General features: G+C 39.7%; 3 protein-coding genes across 5 annotated transcripts in view; all 3 read left to right on the top strand.

Moving 5' to 3' along the window:
• The window catches only part of LOC113162394, a 66,306-nt gene extending 61,798 nt beyond the window's left edge, over window positions 1-4,508 (top strand). Inside the window, exons 3-9 of one of the 2 annotated variants that reach the window (XM_026360486.1) lie at window positions 869-951; window positions 1,348-1,406; window positions 1,481-1,695; window positions 1,855-2,105; window positions 2,543-2,656; window positions 2,999-3,140; window positions 3,691-4,508. In XM_026360486.1, the coding sequence (XP_026216271.1) occupies window positions 889-951; window positions 1,348-1,406; window positions 1,481-1,695; window positions 1,855-2,105; window positions 2,543-2,656; window positions 2,999-3,140; window positions 3,691-4,010 (1,164 nt within the window). In that variant the 5' untranslated portion in view covers window positions 869-888 and the 3' untranslated portion in view covers window positions 4,011-4,508. Of the gene's footprint in view, window positions 1-497; window positions 952-1,347; window positions 1,407-1,480; window positions 1,696-1,854; window positions 2,106-2,542; window positions 2,657-2,998; window positions 3,141-3,690 lie in introns of those variants that run through there. The other variant, XM_026360485.1, reaches the window with a different exon arrangement.
• Window positions 4,509-4,739: 231 nt separating this feature from the next.
• On the top strand, window positions 4,740-9,312 carry taf5l (TAF5-like RNA polymerase II, p300/CBP-associated factor (PCAF)-associated factor). The gene is made up of 5 exons (XM_026360909.1): window positions 4,740-4,897; window positions 5,389-5,530; window positions 6,434-6,538; window positions 6,724-7,484; window positions 7,990-9,312. Exons 2-5 carry the CDS (start codon window positions 5,392-5,394, stop codon window positions 8,785-8,787), a joined length of 1,803 nt encoding a protein of 600 aa, XP_026216694.1. The 5' UTR covers window positions 4,740-4,897; window positions 5,389-5,391; the 3' UTR covers window positions 8,788-9,312.
• Window positions 9,313-10,191: 879 nt separating this feature from the next.
• On the top strand, window positions 10,192-20,053 carry capn9 (calpain 9). Of its 2 annotated transcripts, XM_026360750.1 has the most exons (20): window positions 10,313-10,664; window positions 11,647-11,716; window positions 11,811-11,929; window positions 12,344-12,477; window positions 12,895-13,063; window positions 13,157-13,240; window positions 13,691-13,776; window positions 14,447-14,524; window positions 14,777-14,937; window positions 15,053-15,210; window positions 16,018-16,226; window positions 16,457-16,493; window positions 16,592-16,672; window positions 16,791-16,848; window positions 17,757-17,821; window positions 17,950-18,018; window positions 18,120-18,198; window positions 18,674-18,790; window positions 19,563-19,621; window positions 19,785-20,053. In XM_026360750.1, exons 1-20 carry the CDS (start codon window positions 10,458-10,460, stop codon window positions 19,809-19,811), a joined length of 2,067 nt encoding a protein of 688 aa, XP_026216535.1. In that variant the 5' UTR covers window positions 10,313-10,457; the 3' UTR covers window positions 19,812-20,053. The 2 variants fall into 2 exon arrangements, with proteins under 2 accessions (XP_026216536.1, XP_026216535.1); XM_026360751.1 differs by having other exon boundaries at window positions 10,192-10,664; window positions 12,895-13,240.
• The last annotated feature ends 45 nt before the right edge of the window (window positions 20,054-20,098 follow it).

Genomic DNA, 20,098 nt, shown 5'->3' with positions numbered 1-20,098 from the left:
GGGTATCATCTGCATAACAATGGAAATTTAAATAGTGTTTTGTAATAATATTACCTAAGGGGGTCATATGTAGAGTGAAAAAATCGGTCCAAGCACAGATCCCTGTGGAACTCCATAACATCGTTTACATAAACAAACTGGAATCTGTCTGATAGATTTGAACCAGTCTAATGACAGGTTCCAGTCTGTCTAATATTAAAATATTCATAATGAAGATTTGTAATTATTGGTAAAACGCAATTACAGGTTGTAACGCTTCTACAACAACTTAAAGGATCACTTCAAAAACAAGAAGAAGAACATGAAGATTAGCGACAAAAAGAACGATTTAAAAAAATGTTAGAAGGACTACTACAAACATCACTAAACGAGAACTCTGGTAAGCCTTTCTCTACGGACTGGTAGTAAATTTATAAATGGACATTTACCCAAGTACTAGTTGTAAGGATTCAGAATTCATCTTTTGCTGCTCTACTAGGTTCGATTCCTCTTCTTGGAACACAAATAGACATTTGTTTATGAAGATGACTATGGATTAGTTGTTAGGGCAATTGTCCACAAGTGCCAAGATCGGTGGTTTGATTCTCTCCTGATCACGTCTTAAAGGGTCCTTATAGACACTCTGTAGTAGCACCATCATCTATGTGCAGCTGTCCAACAACAGTTTAATCATCGGGATCAATAAAATACAAATAACAAAAACAAAACAAAATAAAACAAAACAGTACATGTTCACATTATAAGACACTTGTGTGTGATTTGGTTGAATTCTTAGCATCAGAATGTAAAATTCTGGTGTTTCTGATGTTTTGTTATTGAAGATAATGGAAATAATTTATTCATTTATTAATTTATTCATTCATTGCAGCTCCAGGTTACTTTCACCTCATGCTGTATCCAAATACAGCAAAACCAGAGCCTGGTTTGTCTGAGAAGAACAAGGAAGTGAAGGTCAGTGGAGCAGTGACACAGATTCTAGGCAGTTTATCAGACGTCAACCAGTTTGAACCAGTGACTAGTTACATTTTACAGTACTTTTACACTGCCAGTAACGATAATCTACAAACTAGTTTGAACATATTTGCTTTGTAAATGTAGTGTGTTGTGGTAGTGGCTGTTTCTTTTATATATATAGTACTGTGCAGTAGAGTGCTTTCAGGTTTTGTCCCATCTTTAGGAGGTGTGTTGAGGTGTGTTTTGTCTCCTCTGTTTATTTCTGCGTGATAGTCATATTTCTGTATTTAGTTAAATACTTTATGTATAATGAGGATTTTCTATCTATAATAGTTGATTATTACATTAATTGGTCTGTTTCTAAAACATATTTTGTGCCTCTGTAAAATTTAGACCCCATCTTCTTTCAAACCTGAAGTATCAGTGAATACATTTGGAGAAACTTCATACAAGTAAAATACAGGTGAAAGCAGTTAAATAGATCCCCATGCATCTTTGGTGTTGAACAAGGTTCTGTGTGATGCAGGTTCAGAGTCGAGTATCCAGGTACGTACCAGTGCACTTTGACGCGGCTGGTGTTTACAATGTGTCGGGAGGGGGAGTTATTGTACAGGATCGTCCAGTGGGATGAAAGCCTCCTCCAGTCAGCTGGAAAGACGCCTGCAGGTCCGCTGTTTGACATCCAGTGTTCTGAGGACTCTGTATTTCAGCTGCACATCCCACACTGTGAGACAAAACCTGGTAATTATGAACAGGATGTGGCTTCAAATGATCACTGCAAACCTACACTTCTGTTAGTTCACACATGTAAAGTGTAATAATTAGTTTAAATGAACAGGCTCAGATTAGTGGAAATAAAACTTTAGGATAAATGTTGTTGATGGCTCTTTGTATTTACAGCATCGCTCTCTGACGGCCTGTCTGTTGCCCACATCAGTGATGATGGAATGAGAATCCTTGATCCACTGCAGATAACAGATACTCATGTGGTTGTGGACGTCCCTCACCTCTCTGCCTTTGGCTTGGTGTGGGATATAATGAATAGGATTCTAAACCAACCAATGAGATGCCAAGTTCTGCTGTTTCATCGACCAAGGGAAAATCGAAAACTCAATGTGTTTCTGCTGCCAGAAAACATCCCACTGCAGGAGGTAAAATCATCAGTTGGTGGTCATTTATAGAAATTTGGTCAATTCAATTTAAATTCAGTTCACTTTATTCAGTCAGTTTAAATCACAAGAAAAGTCAACATGATGATGAACTGGCTTTAGTATTAAGTGTATTATTTGTCTTCTAGTTCATAAACACAGTGTGGTGATAAGAACTAGGACTGAATCTGTTTAGAAAGAGAAATCACACTAACTTGAAGGAGGTGGCTGCAGTTACACAGATGCATCTGATCATCTGATGCATCTAAACAGATTCAGTCCTAATTCTTAAAACCACACTGAAGAACTGAGTGGATTTAGGATTTATGAACTCCCATCTGACAGTTTCTGTTCAGCTGTTTGATGAATATCGATAACTTAATGTTACTTTACTACTTTTGCACTGTTACTTTAATGAAAATGTTCTTACATCTCTGTAGGTGAGACAGCAGCAGGAAGGTGCTGAGTACATCGAGGCCCCTTCTTCCTGTCACCTCATTAAAGGCCACACTTACAGTCTACACAGTCCTGAGAACTACAGAGTACAACCTTTAGTGAGTATGTCCAGTAAATACACCATGTCTCAGTTAGTGCTGTAACAGACTGAAAATGTAAGTAATAGACATCCTGACTGTTTTATGATGGTCGGGACAAAACCTTATGCTCAGCACTAACACTAACTAAAGAGGGAAGTGGATTAAACTCCTGACGGAGGGCTGTAAAACTAATACAGTGAACTAAACTATGTTTTAAAGATGAAGTGGAGCTGAGAGAAACTGCAGAGTCTGATACATCAGTTGCTGTTTTCACTGCTCATATAACATTAGTGCAGCTTTAACTGGACACAACCACTGAACAGTGAGAAGTAACCATAAGACATTGTTATTGATTTACAGAGGGCCCAGTTCGACTTTAACTATGGACCAAATTACCACCCAACATTTGAGATTCGACCAAACTCGAACGCAGAGGAAGTGACTGTGATGGTCAGAGACCAAGAGGAGACACCGGTGTGGGAGTATAACGCCAGATTGAACGGTAAACAAGACTTAATGTTGTTATCACTATGTGTTATCACACATTGAGTAACAAAAATAAAAAAACTCACAGGTTTGTTTTTTCTTCTTAAAAGGCTAAAAAACAGCAAATAAAGGGAGAGACTTCATTAATAGGTTTTCAAAATATAATTGATAAATAATAATAAACAAAAAAAAACTTGGATGTCAGTAAAATCCGTTGGCTCCTGGGACCACTGGAGCTCTGTGCTCAAATATAAATGAACGAGTCACCCACATGTTGAATGTCTTCTGAATTTGCTTTGTCAATTTATCCATTTGTTTGCAATTGATTCTTTCCCTTTTCACAAAGGATGTAAAGGAACAAAAAAGGAAACAGCATAAAACAATTTCTGTTCTCGTCCCTGTTGCCTTGATTTTTTCTTTCTTCTTTTTCTGGATGGAAAGTGAAAGATTTTGGTTTTAGGTCAGATTCAGTGTCCGATGCTGCACTATGATCAAAAAAATGTTGAGACGAAGGTTTAAAATTAACTGCTAAATATTTAATAAAGTATTTTGTGCCTATTTTCCAGCCCCTGGTGCATGTGGACAAGATCCACCAAGGAGACAGCGTCTCCAAGAGGAAGACGAGGGGAGGCTGTTCCATGTTAGGGCAGAGTTTATACAAAGAGCGTCTGATTCTGTTCTTGATGATTTGCTGGATAATCTTCTTGAAGAAGGGGTTATAAACCACAGGGAAATGGAAACAGTCCAAAGAATGTTAAACAGGGCACACAGAGCACGAGAGCTGATTGATATGGTGCTACGAAGGGGAAATCCAGCCTCTCAAATTATGATCAATAATTTGCGTGTTTTGGATCCATTTCTTTTTCAAATGCTGCGTCTGGGGTAAAAATAATAATAATAATATCAAACTCTTGTAATGATGTAATGAAAAAATGTAGTGTCTATGCACTTCAAACACTGCACATTAAGGCATAGCATCTCTCTTGTTTGATAATTTTACATCATGACAGCAGACTGTGATTTCATTTTTTTCCAGTTTTTATAATTTCATTTGTATTGTGACGCTGAACCCAGGTGGACTGTAGAAGCTGTGTGTTTTTAGTTATTTAGTTACTATGGAGCTTAATTATTTTATTCAGGTTAACCACCATGATAGAATTAACTCTAGTGATTCATCTGTTAGTTCAGCTGTTAATCCTGGAAGAAATTAATGTGATTTACACCAAACCATGGTTTTCTATAAACATGCTGAATCAGTTTTATTTTCCTGCTTTTAAATACTGCAGATATGCTGCCAGTAATTTGTTTATTATTAATGTCAGGTTTAAAGGATATGTAGCCCTATTGTATTGCATTTGTTGAGATAATAATATATAATAATAATAATACATTATTTTCAATAAAGTCCCATTCCTGTTTGTGTTCAGTTATTATTTATTTGGACACCCTTTAAATTCGGTGTTGTCAGACCTGTATCCACAACAGATTCATAAATATATGAGCTCATGTCAAACTAAAAGCACAACTAGTCGATTATCGATATATTTCCGGGTGCAGCGCTGAGCCAGACAGAAACAGTAGATAACCGATAGCTCATAGCTGTTAGCTAGCAGCTAACTTAGCTTGATGTGATGGAGGCGGGGCGGGCGACTGCGATGAGCGGCAACGACAAGCAGCGGTGTAACGTTGGTTTCTGACGGATACTGAGCGGCATTCAACCCTCATCAGCTCGTACACTCTTGCCGGGGACGGAGAAGAACAGCACGATATGCAGTGAGTATTTATTTTAAAACAGCGAAGCTAAAGCTACGGAACCGGAGCAGTCCCGCTAAAAGTTCGGAGCCACCAGGCCCACTGCTGCTAGTTAACGTTAGCCGTTAGCTCCGTGCAGGCATCCTCTTCCAATGTGGAAACCTGGCAGCTTTAAACTGGATCGGTCCACGGTTTCTGTCGTTTCAGTCTTAGAGAGAAGTAAACAGTCATATTTATAGTATCATTCGGAACGTTTGGATGTTTTTGTGCCTCTTTAAACTCGTTAGCTCGCTGCTCTGCTAGCTAACAGGAGGATGCTCTGAGCAGGACGGTTGATATTGTCACGGATCGATGTTTAACAATTTAAAAGACATGTACCATCGTTCGAAGTCATTTGTCTGTTTAATAACTGTCTCTTTTTAATATCTGACGCTTTAGATGATGTTTGTAACTGATACGATGGGAGGAAAAGTGATGTCAGGTGTGTGACATTGTGGGTTTTTGGTTCTCAGGTCATGAAGCGGGTCCGAACTGAGCAGATCCAGTATGCCGTGGCTCAGTACCTTAAGAGGAGGCAGTATGTGGACACTGACGGCTCCCTGAAAGGAGCCAAACTCTTCCAGTCAGCTGAGGAGATGGCTGCCAGCCTCACAGGTGAGTAAAGAGGAGAGGAGGAAATCATGTTTATCTCCCTTTTACCAGAATACAGTACATGAAACGGTACAATTTGATTTTACAGACTGGATTCATAATCTGTTGGCTTCTTGTGCTTTAATAGATTGTGTTTTGATTACTTTTAGCACACTTACAGCTTTAACCATAAAAAATAGCCTGTATTACAGAGAGCTGGTGGAAAGACAAGAGTTGAAAGGCACAGCTGCAGCAGATGTTGTAGAAGTAGCCGGGGTTTGATAAGTGTAGGTCCAGCTGACAGAAAAACCACAGCACACCAAGACTAAAGAGACTTTTCAGATGCAAACAGGATCATTTAATAAGAGTTGTAGCAGGGTCAATAAAGGCAGTGTTCTTTAAAACACGTAGCTATCAATTTAATCAATATGGATAAATAGTAATCCTGCCTAGAAATAATAGAAAAATTACTCCTGTCATTACTCTCACTCTTATCCCAAGAGTCATCACATTTAAGTTTCTATCAGTGTCAAACCACTGAGCTGTCTTTACATCAGTGCAAACAGGAACTGACTGGAGCACATTTGACATACTTTATTTTCCAAAGTCTAAATACAAAGAAAACAGCAACAACTTCAGATTTAGCCCACAGCCCAACTGAATCCATGTTTAACACTATTTATTACATTTTTAAACATCAAGATTATTATATAGAGGTGACTGTGAGTTTGAGTCTTTTAACAGCCAAACGTGTTCTAAAATAAGCTCCACACACACACTTACATATATATTTCATCATAACCATCCACTTTTTTTGCAGTGTATATGACACAATCAAAGGGGCGTTCTTTATAAACTACAGATTACTTCCACTGACATATTCATGTTCCACATCCTCTCTTTTTTCCTTTTTTTGTCTCTGAGCAGTGCAGACAGAGTCAGGGTGTGCTAACATCGTCTCTGCTGCCCCGTGTCAGTCTGAGCCACAGCAGTATGAGACGCAGTACTCCAGGCTTCGCTCCTTTCTGTCAGGTAAGGTGGTCACATTTCTACTGCACAGTCACTGGATTCCTGACATACAGCAGTTGATGAGTGAACATTTACACCCATTGTGTAACAATGTCAGTTGTTATCGGCTAAAATGTCTGATTCAATAATTTTTACATATCTATGTGGTTGTGTTTTTAATTGTAAACCTTTTTGTTTACATAAATTAGAAACAGAAATCTCCTGGGCGAAGGAGGTGAGCAGCATCCTGTATCCACTCTTCGTCTACCTCTACCTGGACATGGTGCGGTGCGGTCTGAAGGGGGCGGTAGATGGTTTTTACAGTCGTTTTCATGGAGCCTTTCTTCAGGACAGCGAGCAGCGGGCCATCGTAGAGCAGCTCCGTCATGTTCTTACTGCTCAGGATGTTGCAGCTAACACCAAGCTAAGTGCTTTCCTGCAGCACAAATATGTGATTCATCTGACAGAGCCGGCCTACAGCTACTTGCTGCGGTACCTGCAGAGCGAGGACAACAGCGCCCTCTGCAGGGCCCTCAGCACACACCTGCAGTTGGAGGTGACTGCCTCCAGGCGTACAGACTACCAGCTGTATGGAGCTGCTGCTGGGGCGACCACTGGCCCAAACTCCACCTCCTCCTGGGCTGGAGGGGATGTAGTGGAGAGTGGGGAGATGGTGGAGGTCCCGGCAGGGATCCCGCAGAACGAGGCAGCTCTGGAGGCTCTGCAGGATTGCATCAAGAAGGTCCGTGAGGGCCCCCCCTCTCTCACTACCGTGTGTTTTTATGCCTTCCACCACACGGAGCAGATGCTGAACACCGCTGAGGTGTCGGCTGACAGCCGGCTGCTGGCCGCCGGCTTCGACAGCTCCACAGTGAAGCTGTGGAGCCTCCGAGCCAGAAAACTGAAGGCCAGACCACATCAGGCTGACGTGTCGCACATCCACCTGGCATGTGACGTTCTGGAGGACCATGTGAGTTGATAAAAGGATTAAATCTGGTCTGATGGTTTTGAATAGCTTAGATGCATCGAGTAATGAAGTAGTATGAATATTATTCCTTTTAAGCCTGACATGCAGTTACTGTTTATTCAATTGATAACAAATGTATAGTAATTATTTGTCATGTAATCTAATTGTGAAAATTAAAATCGATTAATGTTCAATCTTCTGAAATTCCACAATTTCAATACAAAAAATAGACCAATGCAATGAGTGTATTTTTATTCCGTTCCAACAATAATAGTGTGATGAAGACGGTTTATTATTGTGCGTTCTACTGCTTCTGTACAGAGATCAGGATGAATGGAGGAACGAGAACGTTTGAGATTTCTTGGACATTTATAGAAAAGTTTCAGGCTGACTTGTCGCATCCATGAAGAAACAATATTGTGACCAAGCATTTTTTGCGTCATCTGACTTTCGAACAAATGACCAAACCAAACAGTGATGTGAAGTTACTTCTGTTGTTTCTCCTCAGGAGGACGAGGAAGACGGTTCTGGCAGTGAGATAAAGACACTGCGAGGTCACAGTGGTCCCGTGTTTCGTACCTCCTTCCTGACGGACAGCTCTGGACTGCTCTCCTGCTCTGAGGACACGACCATCCGCTACTGGGACTTGGGCAGCTTCACCAACACGGCACTGTATCAGGGACACGCCTACCCGGTGTGGGACGTGGACGTCAGCCCCTGCAGCTTGTACTTCGCCAGCGGCTCCCACGACCGCACAGCCCGTCTCTGGACATTCTCCCGAACGTACCCGCTGCGTCTCTACGCCGGGCATCTCGCTGATGTCGACTGTGTCAAATTTCACCCCAACTCTAACTACCTGGCCACTGGCTCCACAGACAAGACAGTGCGGCTGTGGGGCACCCAGCAGGGGGCGTCTGTTCGCCTCTTCACAGGCCACCGCGGCCCGGTGCTGTCGCTCGCTTTCTCACCCAATGGGAAGTACTTGGCGTCAGCAGGTGAGGACCAGAGGGTGAAACTGTGGGATTTAGCATCAGGGACGCTGTTCAAAGACCTCCGGGGACACACAGACAGCATCACCAGTCTGTCTTTCAGCCTGGACAGCAGCCTGGTGGCGTCGTCTTCTATGGACAACTCGGTCCGGGTGTGGGACATCCGCAACTCGCACAGCGGGACGCCAGCTGACGGCTCGTCCAGCGAGCTGGTGGGACTGTACACTGGAAACACCAGCAACGTGCTGAACGTCCAGTTCATGGCCTGCAACCTGCTGCTGGTCACGGGAACAGCTCAGGAGAAAACGGAACAGTAGCCACCACTGTCTGGTTTTTGTCGTTAAGTTCAGATTTTGTCATCACGATGTCTTGGAACCACCAAATCAAACCACCGAGATGTTAAATGACATCAGCACCTGCCCGGGACTCAGACTCCTGTTGTACTTGTTGTTTATTTTATAAACCAGTGGGGCTGATTCTTCAAAGGCTGGACTCGATATTCATTTACAGACACGTTATCATTTTATGAAAGTGTCGTCACAGTATTAAAATAAAAAATAAAAGAAATCCTCAGTTTCTGCCGTCATGCACAGGTGTTATTGATTTAAAGAAGCTTATAAAATGTGACGGCTGACATATAATGTTTCTGTTTATAGAAAAACATTTAATTAGCAAAAATCAATTTGACCAAAACGGAAGATGAAAACGTTTCTAAATTGAGAAAGAAACAGCAGCTTCATGGTTTTGTTTTTCACGGTTTGTCCGACATCAGTTTGTGTGAATATAAATGTTGTAAAACACAGATGAGTATTATGGAATAAAGTGGATCCTGGTGTACAGAATATTAGAAGTACTCTCTGCAGTATGTACAGTACATTCTCGTGAACTGAGCAGCGGTTTGTGACACAGTGACTCCTGATTTAACTGTCTGCAGATGCTGCTTCACCTCTTTTATGGAGGTGTTTATAGAATAAATATAAAAACAGATGGTGCAACAGTCAGTATGAACGTGAAGCTGTATTCACAAAACATCTTAGGGCCAAAAGTAGCTTCTAAGCAGTTGAGTTAGTAAAAAATACAGCGCTGGTGCTTACTTTAGGATTTACAAGTTTAGTCTTTCACAAAACCTTTAGTCTGAAGTCACGACCACAGGTACTCCCTGAATTATTTAGGATCAACATGATAAATAAAAGCATGTTCTTATCGCAGAGAGTTGAAGAACCATTCAGCTCACTGGCCAGTCAAAATAATTAATAACAGTTTATAGTGTAGTTACAATGAGCTCCACCTCCACCAGCTGCTACATTAGTGATTGATGCTTAAATATTACAATCTAATAATAAGGAAGGCTGGTACTTATATTCTGGTACTTCAAGTACATTTGACTAAAAAATACTTTTCTAATTCTAAATATTTCACAAAGCTTTTGTTAGTTTTTGTTTACTGTTTTGTTGTTGTGAGCATTTTGTGCATAAATAATTAAATAAATAAACGGTAAAACCAAAATCATAAAAGTAAATTGAAAACGGTGACAGTTTCTCTTCAGGTCCAGTAAAATGTTGAGGTTTTTATTTGGACACAGGTATGTAAAGTGTTTTCTTCCAAAGATTTAATTGTTTAAGGAAACAATTGTAAGTCATCAGCAGCTCATGTATAAAATAATAATCAGGGGCATTTACTTATTTTTCAGGTTATACTTTACCTCTAGTGCAGTATTTTTACACTGTGGCACTGGGACTCGCAGTTTGCTGCAGGCCAAGCCCAAAACAAAGAGAGTGATAAGAGACTGGAGAGTGAGACAGGCAGGCAGCAGGGGCGAGGTTCAGCACCCTGGGAGGACAAACCAGTTTCTGTTTGGAGGGTGTGTACGTTCCAGCCCTACCGACCTGGCAGACCTGTCCCTGCATCAAACACGCAGCAGGCGGCTCAGTCTGTCACAACTCCCGTCTCCTTCTCCCGCTCGCTGAGGCTGATCCTGAAGAAGAAGATGCCGCTCCAGTCCAATGTGTCCGCCAGCAGCTCCGGCTCGATCGAGGCCGAGAGCACGCAGTCCGACGGGAAGACCTTCCAGCAGCTGAGGAACGAATGTCTGCAGAAGGGGGTCCTGTTCGAGGACCCAGACTTTCCTGCTAAAGGCTCCTCGCTCTTCTTCAGCGAGAGTGTTCCTGTCAATATTGAATGGAAGAGGCCAAAGGTATGAAAGCACAGAACATTTAGAGTTTGTAGCTTTAAGGGCCTGATGCTGTGGTGAAAGGAGCATCCAGAGAAGTGCTAGAAAAGAAAACTGTCTGCTTGAAAAATAGATTGCAGATTTTATTAGTTAAATGAGGAAAATGTTGCAGTTTCCAGGTGAACTGATTGTCTCAGGAGAGGTTCTGTCAGTCATGTATTTAGTTTTAGCTCCACATTTGTTTCCATATTCCCATTATCTTCAGTGATAAATCTGATGTGACTTATTAACCTGGTTTTAAATGTCTCACAAAATCTCATAAAGCCGCCTCTAGCAGTTGATTGAAGGGTTCTGGCAGCATCACTAGACAGAGAATCAGAAGCACAATATACAATATACATAAAAATAAACAGAAATTGTATTTTAAGTTGGTTTTATCATGTATAAGAAATAAAAACAAAAAGTATGTATTCATCTGTAGCCGCAAAACCAGTTTAGCGAGAAAACTGAGTAAATAGAACCACGAGTAAGGGATGTTTTCTCTCTGAACTCCATGTGTGGACTTTATTTTCACGTTTTACTGCTGTGCACAGTAAAACTTTGGGGACTCCGTCTGCAGCAGCTCTGAGGTTTATTGAGTTTGATCAGCTTCAGACTTTTGTCATGCAGTCTTTAAATCTTTGTGATGTTTGCTTGTCTTAAGTCTCTTATGCTACTTTACACCTACGATATCTCTTCAGATCAGTTCCAGCATCTTTAACTAAAACTGGGCGCCGACCAGCACTCGTTAAAATCCCTACACATTTCTCTGTTGGGCGTTCCTTCAGTTTGAATGCCTCAGCTGCCTGTCTGTGGTGTGGAGTGTATTTTGTGCTCCACTGACTGGGATTTCAGGCTGATTAAGATGCCTGGAATGTGAACACACCTATTGTCACCACTCTCACCTGTCATTTATTCATTTTTAAAAAAAATAAACCAACCTGTTTCTTTTCCTGTTTGTCTTCAGGAGCTCTGCAGTGACCCGAAGTTCATCGTCGGTGGTGCAGACAGGACGGACATCTGCCAAGGACAACTCGGTCGGTACTCACATTATCTGCATGAGTTAATTTGTTATTTTTATCTTCACGTCTTTTACTCATTTACCCATGATGCACCTGTTCGGTACCGCAGGCGACTGCTGGCTTCTGGCAGCTATCGCATCCCTGACCCTCAGACCAGAACTTATGGCCAGAGTCATCCCCCGAGACCAGGAGTTCGACAGCAGATATGCCGGCATCTTTCACTTCCAGGTATCATTGTGAGCTTCATTGTGACTTCTCTAATGTTTTTTTTCCTTTTAGTGTTTTTTAGGGAAGTTAAAATAAAACTCAACCTTTGAAAATGCACAGATAACACAACAGACAGACAGTAAATACATGTCACAAAAACGGTCTATGAAGGAACTCAATTCAGTTTTCCACACAAGCACAGCAATGTGCTAATGTTAAAAATACAGTCTGCAGAAATTCTAAATCTTCTTTAACGTGATGCATTAAGAAATAATATTCATACTAATGGCTAAACCAGACACGTCAGCGTCCGACTTGTAATTCTGAGAGCTGCATCGTTTTCACTTTTTGTGTCTTTATAAATTTCCCAAATCTGATGCGTGTTACAGAGAACAAACGATGAGCTGTGTTGTGACACCTTCTCTGTTTCCTCAGTTCTGGCAGCACAACAAGTGGCTGGACGTGGTGGTGGACGACAGGCTGCCGTCCGTTAGAAATAAACTCATCATGCTTCACTCTGTCTCCAACAACGAGTTCTGGAGCGCCCTGATGGAGAAAGCCTACGCCAAGTAATAACACTTCTCATTCATTTTAGACTTTACCTCCAGTCATCCTTCACAGAGTCCTCGTGATGTGGATGGAAATGTTAATGTAATGCAAAACCAGGATCCATTCAGAAATCTCTCTCTGTTTTAAATTCTTTCCAGTTCCTGAAAGATGCACAGATATAATGTCTTTAACTAAACCAAACATTTTTATGTCAAAACACTTTCAAACAAAGTGACACATGGTAGCTTCACCTACAGCCTGACTGAGGTGACCGCTGCTGATTAGAACTGTTGTTCACTCTTTATCTGATCAGGGGTCATCAAAACGATCCCTCTTCACTGTTTCACAAATTGCTGCTTGTGTAAATGCAAATGAATCCAAATTTGACCTTTTTTCATGTTAATCACTCTGCTGTTCTGTTTTTTATTTTGTTTTAGACTGAACGGCAGCTACGAGGCCCTGAAGGGCGGCAGCACCATGGAGGCCATGGAGGATTTCACGGGTGGTGTGGGGGAAACATATGAAACTAAGAGTGCGTCAGAAAACTTGTTCACCATCATGAAGAAAGCTCTGGACCGAGGCTCCTTGATGGGATGCTCTATTGATGTAAAGACATGCAGAAACACAGATTCATTATTATTTCTACTGCTTCAGCTCAGCTCTTCAGTTTTAAACCTCTGTTGGTTCTTTATGTACCAGATTACCAGCTCTGCAGAGTCTGAAGCCAAGACGACCACAGGCCTGGTGAAAGGACATGCGTACTCCATCACAGGCTTGGACATGGTGAGACACCCATCCAGAGAGCTCACATCTGGTTTAATATTTTATATGGACTGATTAAAATATTTGCTATCATTTTAAATGTGATGCCACCATCATGATCTGCATGATCTTTTCTTTTAACAAAACCCTGTAAGTGTTCGGGAACTGAAAGAACCAAATTCCATACATACAGAATGTGTTTTGGGATTACATGCACCCCCACACTGTTCAATATAATATCAAGCCATGATTTTAGTTTCAGTACAGTTTAAACAGCCTCAGTCAGAGGGTGACGCTATTTCTGGATCTTGTTTATACTTATATCCTTTTTGTTCAGTGGCAGACTTTTAACTTTTATATAACGTGTTTGTCAGGACACGCAGTGATTTCTGCTGCAGAACAGTGTCACCCGAGGGTCCAATTAAAGTTTTACTGTCACAATAAGCAAATGAAGTTTTTCTCTGTTTTTAGGTGAATTTCAGAGGTCAGAATATCCAGCTGATCCGAATCCGAAACCCCTGGGGTGAGGTTGAGTGGAACGGCCCCTGGAGTGACAAGTAAGATAAAGACGACAACACGACTTTCAAAAGTATAAAATAATGTAATATGTAGTAAGTAGGGGTGAAGCACTTTGATCTTTTTCTTGAGTAAAAGTAACAATACTACTCGATTACAGGTAAAAATCTTGTATTCAAAATGATATGTAAAGTAAGAATGAACACAGTTCTTATTTCAGAATAATAACTTAATTAGCCAGTGATTTTTTTTGTTTTATATCAGGTCTAACCTAACCTTAACCTGTAATATTGTATGTATAATATGTGCACTTTTTCCTAAAGTAACAAAGCATTTTAAGTAACTGCAGTGAAGTAAAATGTCAAAACATTTTACTATTCATTCAAGAGCTTTTTAATTTTGAAGTTAGTGATTGAATTCAAATCACACCTGATCTGAACAGGCTTGTCAGGTAGACAAAGGAAGGGTGGAGTCTGAGCAGATGAATATCCACACCCCTTATAACCCCACCTATCCACAGTAAAGTGGTTGAACACGTATAATGTGAAGCTGTTGTATCTTGTTCTGCTCTGAACCTATGAAGCACTTTAAAACCTTTAAAACACATTTGAGGTGAAGTGAAAGTAAAATATATAAAAACACTGAAAACACATAAAGTTTGTTTTGTTGTTATTGCTTCTCTGTGATAGTTTTGTCTTTTGTCTGTTTCAGTTCCAGAGAATGGAATTATATCGACAAAGCAGATAAAGCCCGCCTCCAGCAGAATTCACTAGATGATGGTGAATTCTGGTGAGTCAACAGGATGTGTTTGTTGCACTTTAAAGATTAAGAAATCTAATTATAGGATGTAATCTGTGATAGCCTAAAGGTTGAATGTTAAATATGTTATACGTGGAATAAGTCACTTGAAAAAATCTCCAAAATATCTCACTCATATTCACAAATGTTAAAAATTTAGTTGGGTCATGAGAAACAAATGTGACAAAGTTGAACTGTACAGTTCAACTTTGGAGCTGAGAGTAGTGGTGTTTTTTACTTCAGGATGGAGTTTGGGGACTTCAGAAAGAACTATGACAAAGTGGAGATCTGCAACTTGACCCCTGATGCTCTGACCGATGACACAAAGCACCAATGGGAAGTCAATGCTTTCGAGGGAAACTGGATCCGCGGCTCCACTGCTGGAGGCTGCAGGAACTTCATTGGTGAGAACAGCAGAATTCATAATGAAACAATTTCAGAATTCAGCAGGAATATAGATGTCATTCAGTTGGTGTAAATATCTTAGGCTACCTTCAAACGCTCTGCATCTTCACACAGACACATTTTGGACAAACCCACAGTTCAAGCTGGAGCTGCAGCACACTGACGACAACCACGACTTGTGCAGCGTGGTGATTGCTGTGATGCAGAAGAACAGGCGAAAGCTGAGGAAGGAAGGCCTGGACCTGGAGACCATCGGCTTTGCAGTTTATGAGGTCAGAAGTAAACATGCTTGAGTCTCAGGACTGGGATACACACATATTCTCAATTAGAAGTAGCCATAAACTGTCTGTAGTGAGCGAGTGTGGTGAGAAAATAGTGAACAAATCCTGCTACAGTGATTATGAATTATATATTATTACAACAATTATATCATAACTATAAAAAATACAGATATTCTGCTGATTAAACAGTATAATTATAACCTTTATAACTGTTTAAGTTGCCCTTTACCTACAGAAGTCTCTTAGAGATCAACCATGACATACAACATGGTATCATCAGCATAGAACCGGATATGGCACTTTGAATATAGTTAATAATTATGTTTAAGGACGTAAGTGAGTAGTCAACTTTTCCAAAGGCATTTACAACAACAGTTTGAACCAGCTGTAAACAATTTAATCAAAATCTAAAGGATTTTCTATTTGCTTGGACTCTGTAGCTATAGTTCCTTCATTTAAATGCCCTTGATTTATTGTAATAATGTATCAACTGAGATTCGCTGTTAATTCAGCAGTTGATCTTCTCCAGTACATGAAGTTGAGGAGCAATGACAAGTAAACATTGGGGCATTTAAATAATACATAATTAGATATGATAAAAAACTTCAACTAAATGATCACTGAGATCAATCATGTGTCCACTGTTAAAATGTCCTGAAAACCTGCATCTGTCAGTTTTATTTGCTTCTAACACAATACCTTACTTTTACTAATTGTATTTTTTTTATTAATATTTCATACCTTTTTAAATTAGAACCACCTGATTTGATTTGTTGTGCTCTACTTCTGTCTGTTTAGGCTCCAGATGACGAGGACCAGGTGGGGAAGGATTTCTTCCGCTACCATCCGTCTAAGGCTCGCAGCAGAACCTACATCAACATGCGAGAAGTGTCCGAGCGCTTCACTCTGCCTCCTGGGAAGTACCTGCTGGTTCCCACCACCTTCCAGCCTCACCAGGAGGCCGACTTCCTCGTCCGCATCTTCTCTGAGAAAAAGGCAGAAGCTCTGTGAGTGTTCACGTCTGGGTTCATGGAACAGTGGTTGTTTAGTGAATCAAACTCACACATACACATGAATCAAGAAGTAATATGAGATAATAAATAAATAAAAAAAGAAATAAATCTCTACAGGCTGAAAAAGAAAAATCAGGGGTTAACACAGGTTAATCATTAAAAATGAAAAACAACGAAACAACAAAGTTCTTTTTTAAATTTCATGACAACTTGTGGTTTTGCAGGGAGATGGGGAGCAACGTTGTAGCTGACCTCCCAGCTGTGAGTAGATAACCAGACATAAATGAATAATCAGTTGCACATTCAGCCAGTTAACCAGTTGAAGTCTGTTCTTACTGACGCTGTGTTGTTTTTTCCAGCCGCCCATTCCGAACCCCCCACAGGCGGAAACGAACGAGGAGAAGGGTCTGAGGAAGCTGTTTGAGCAGCTGGCCGGTGATGTAAGGAAACAGCAGCTTCACCTTCAGTGTCATGTATTAAGAGCACTGGTCTCACTGTTTAATTTCTCACTATTAAACTGAAGTCAAAGTTTTCTTTTTAACCCTGACACATCTGCAGGACCAGGCCATTTCTGTCAGAGAGCTCCAGCAGCTGCTGAACGGCGTCCTCAGCAGACGTAAGTCAATGGAAAAAGTTTCTGGCCTTAAGTTTTAGTTGTTTTGAGTTTGGGTGCTGTAACATCTGTTTTACAGATGCTGCTTTAGAAAGTCCTCAGACCCCTCCCCCATTAACTGTGAATTCAGTTTAAATAAATGTACAGTTATGATTAATTATTGCATTTGTATTGATCATATTTTTCTCATTTAATGTTCAGAACACAGTAAAGAGCTCTGATAACTTTGTGAAGCCACTATAAATGGATGCACAGCAGGACATCTGCAAGTCTCACAAAGCACTGACTTTAGTTTTCTTAATAATTAGGTGCCTTTACCTGCTTTAATAAGGTTTACATTTTCATTTTGTTTTGTTTAATTCATTTTCTGCTGCTTATTCATGTTCACGTCGTGCTTACTTGATTATATTATTTGGATTTATTGTTATATAGAAGAGACAGAAACATACAGTATAAATGTCTGTTCATACACTTGATAACTAAATTAACATTACATAACATTAACTTAAAGACATTAACTGTTATACTGGACTGCTGCCTACACAGCATGTAATCACCCATATGAGGATGGGTTCCCTGTTGAGTCTGGTTCCTCTCCAGGTTTCTTCCTGTTTCCTTCTCAGGGAGTTTTTCTTGCCACTGTCGCCCTCGGCTTGCTCATCAGGGACAATCTGATTATTATGATTCTTACACATTCACTGTTCATGTACTGTTCTTTGGTTGTGTAAAGCTGCTTTGTGACAATGTCAATTGTAAAAAGCGCTCTACAAATAAAATTGAATTGAATAACTGATTGTAGGCTTCTCAGAACAGGTATTAATTTAAATTCTGCACCGATCAGACACTTAAATCCAACAGGTGGTTTTAATTTTTTTAAATGATGTTTTACTGTTTAAATATTTTCTCTTCAGGGAAGGAGATTAAATTTGACGGCCTGAGTCTCAGCACCTGTCACAGTATCATCAACCTGATGGATGTATCCTTAATCACACATATGATTACTGCACCACTTCTTCTGAGTATTTTATTGAGTAAAACACAATTCAAACTTAACAATTTGTTAAAGAAAAAAAGTTAAGCTTTTTCCTTGACGCAGGAAACCAGGTGGACAACACCGGGATGCTTGAGTTCCAAGAGTTTAAGGTCTTCTGGGAAAAAATGAAGAAGTGGATTGTACGTGTTGGTTTAAAAAGTGGAAATGTTGGACGAAGCGTTGGAAGTCTGGATCCTGGTTTGTGGTTCAGGTTGTTAAAGATGAACTTGTGTTGTTACAGATGCTCTTCTTGGCCTTTGACACCGACCGGTCGGGAAAGATGTCGTCATACGAACTCCGCAGCGCTCTTAATGCTGCAGGTGAGAGTCGACTATTATCAGGCTTTATTTTCACAGCTTTTTTACCTAAATATTGTCAGTTAACATTTCTCATAAGACAATTTACATGTGTATTCACACAATGATCATGTATCAATAGATGCAATTAAACATATACATTTAACAAAACGTGGTTTCACTCTGCAGTACAATACATTTAAGAAAATGTACTTAGTAGATTTTTCTGGAGCTTTTGAACATCTCACAGTCTTTTTTAGATGGAGTTTACAGTACCAATGGAAAATGTGTTTCCAACAAATTCTTCTTCTCTATATACACTCTGGTCATTTGTGAATAAAATAAATAAATAAATAAATCTAGATTTTTTTTAAAGTAATTTCTCGGAGATCAGGTTTTCAAGCCTCTACTTATTATTTCTATTATTAGTAGTAAAAGCAGTAATAAATGCTGCCGTTTACTAGGCGTAAATCTTGACATTTGTTTTGTTCCCATGAAGGTATGCGTCTGAACAACCAGCTCCTGCAGCTGATCGGCTTGAGGTTTGCTGACGAAGACTATGAAATTGACTTTGATGACTACCTCACCTGCATCGTCCGTCTGGAGAACATGTTCAGTACGTAAAACAATAAAATCTACATGATCATTTTAAACCTTCACCTTTAGTAAAATCAGCCATAAAAAGCTGTAAATTCTCATCAGGATTTTTGTGGAATGAGCTATTAAAAAAATGAACGCAATGTAGTATCTACGTTTTATATTTTCAAGCTAATTTAACTTAAGATTTCTATTTTTTATTGTCAAAGTCTGTCTTGTTAACGTGAGGAGTTGAATGAATAAAAAGTTCACATTAAATTAAGATAATACAATTTTTTAAAAATGCCATTGTTAATAGACTTCCCAGCATACATTGTTTAAGAGCGAGTTACTTTTGCAGCTTAAGGAAAACATTTCTTAGCTTTTCTTAGAACATTGTATGAATGCTTAAATTAGAGTTTCTAATAAATAAAGAAATAAAATAAAATAAATCAGGACCAAACAGGATGTTTACACAGCAGATTTCAAACGACGTGGACAAAGATTTGTGAGTTTAAACAACTTAACTTGTTCAATAAACATTAAACTAATGAAAATAAACTAAACTAAGATCGTTTACACCACGTGCAATATTTAATCACGACAACTTCGAGGTTTAGCCACAAAGGGGGTCAGACTGGAGCCTGATCGTCCCTGACCACTGGAAGTTCTTCCTCTGTTACTTTTGCCTTTGCAACAATTCCTAAGAACTGAATTATTTCACTTGACTTAAACAATCTCAGCCCATTTGACACAACAACTTAATATGTACAGTGCATTTTATACTGAATAAAGTTGTTTTTCTCTACCAGGGGCTTTCCAGGCACTGGATAAGTTCAAGAGGGGGAGAGTGAAGATGAACATCATGCAGGTAAAATCACATTCACATCATTGTTTTACTGTGTCTGAGTAGGTAAAATTTACCCAGGTACTATGATCATATTTTGTGTCTTACTACATAATTGAATTGACCGCTTTAGGTTTTGAGACTTGATTTTGACTTTAATGCACTTTATTTTCTCTTTACCTCACAGTTCTTGATGTTGTCCATGAATGTCTGAGGAAAAACTGGAAGCAAGCGAGAAGAAGATACTATGATACACGTTGTCTTTGGCATCTATTCATTTTGAATCACGTTATTTGAGACAGTAATGTGAGGTGCTAAGGTTTTGGAAAGAGGGAGGTTACACTTTGAATTTTATTGACTTGTGCTTGTGAAAAATAGACTGTTTCATTTTCTGTGCTGTGTCTGTAAATGGAAATACATTTTGAATAAAAATGTCATCTTGGAAATGAAAAAGAACTTTTCTTGTCAGCTGTCATATATATATATATATATATATATATA

The sequence above is a fragment of the Anabas testudineus genome, chromosome 1 (assembly GCF_900324465.2).
Source record: "Anabas testudineus chromosome 1, fAnaTes1.2, whole genome shotgun sequence".
NCBI classification, from domain to species: Eukaryota; Metazoa; Chordata; class Actinopteri; order Anabantiformes; family Anabantidae; genus Anabas; species Anabas testudineus.
Note: the sequence above shows the minus strand (reverse complement) of the source record. Positions and strands in the feature narration are given on the sequence as shown.

Coding starts and splice junctions, on each gene's coding strand:
- taf5l (XM_026360909.1), top strand. CDS start 5,392: ATGAAGCGGGTCCGAACTGAGCAGATCCAGTATGCCGTGGCTCAGTAC. Junction 5,531..6,433: donor GATGGCTGCCAGCCTCACAG/GTGAGTAAAGAG, acceptor GTCTCTGAGCAG/TGCAGACAGAGTCAGGGTGT. Junction 7,485..7,989: donor GTGACGTTCTGGAGGACCAT/GTGAGTTGATAA, acceptor GTTTCTCCTCAG/GAGGACGAGGAAGACGGTTC.
- capn9 (XM_026360751.1), top strand. CDS start 10,458: ATGCCGCTCCAGTCCAATGTGTCCGCCAGCAGCTCCGGCTCGATCGAG. Junction 11,717..11,810: donor CATCTGCCAAGGACAACTCG/GTCGGTACTCAC, acceptor TCGGTACCGCAG/GCGACTGCTGGCTTCTGGCA. Junction 18,199..18,673: donor CAGCGCTCTTAATGCTGCAG/GTGAGAGTCGAC, acceptor GTTCCCATGAAG/GTATGCGTCTGAACAACCAG.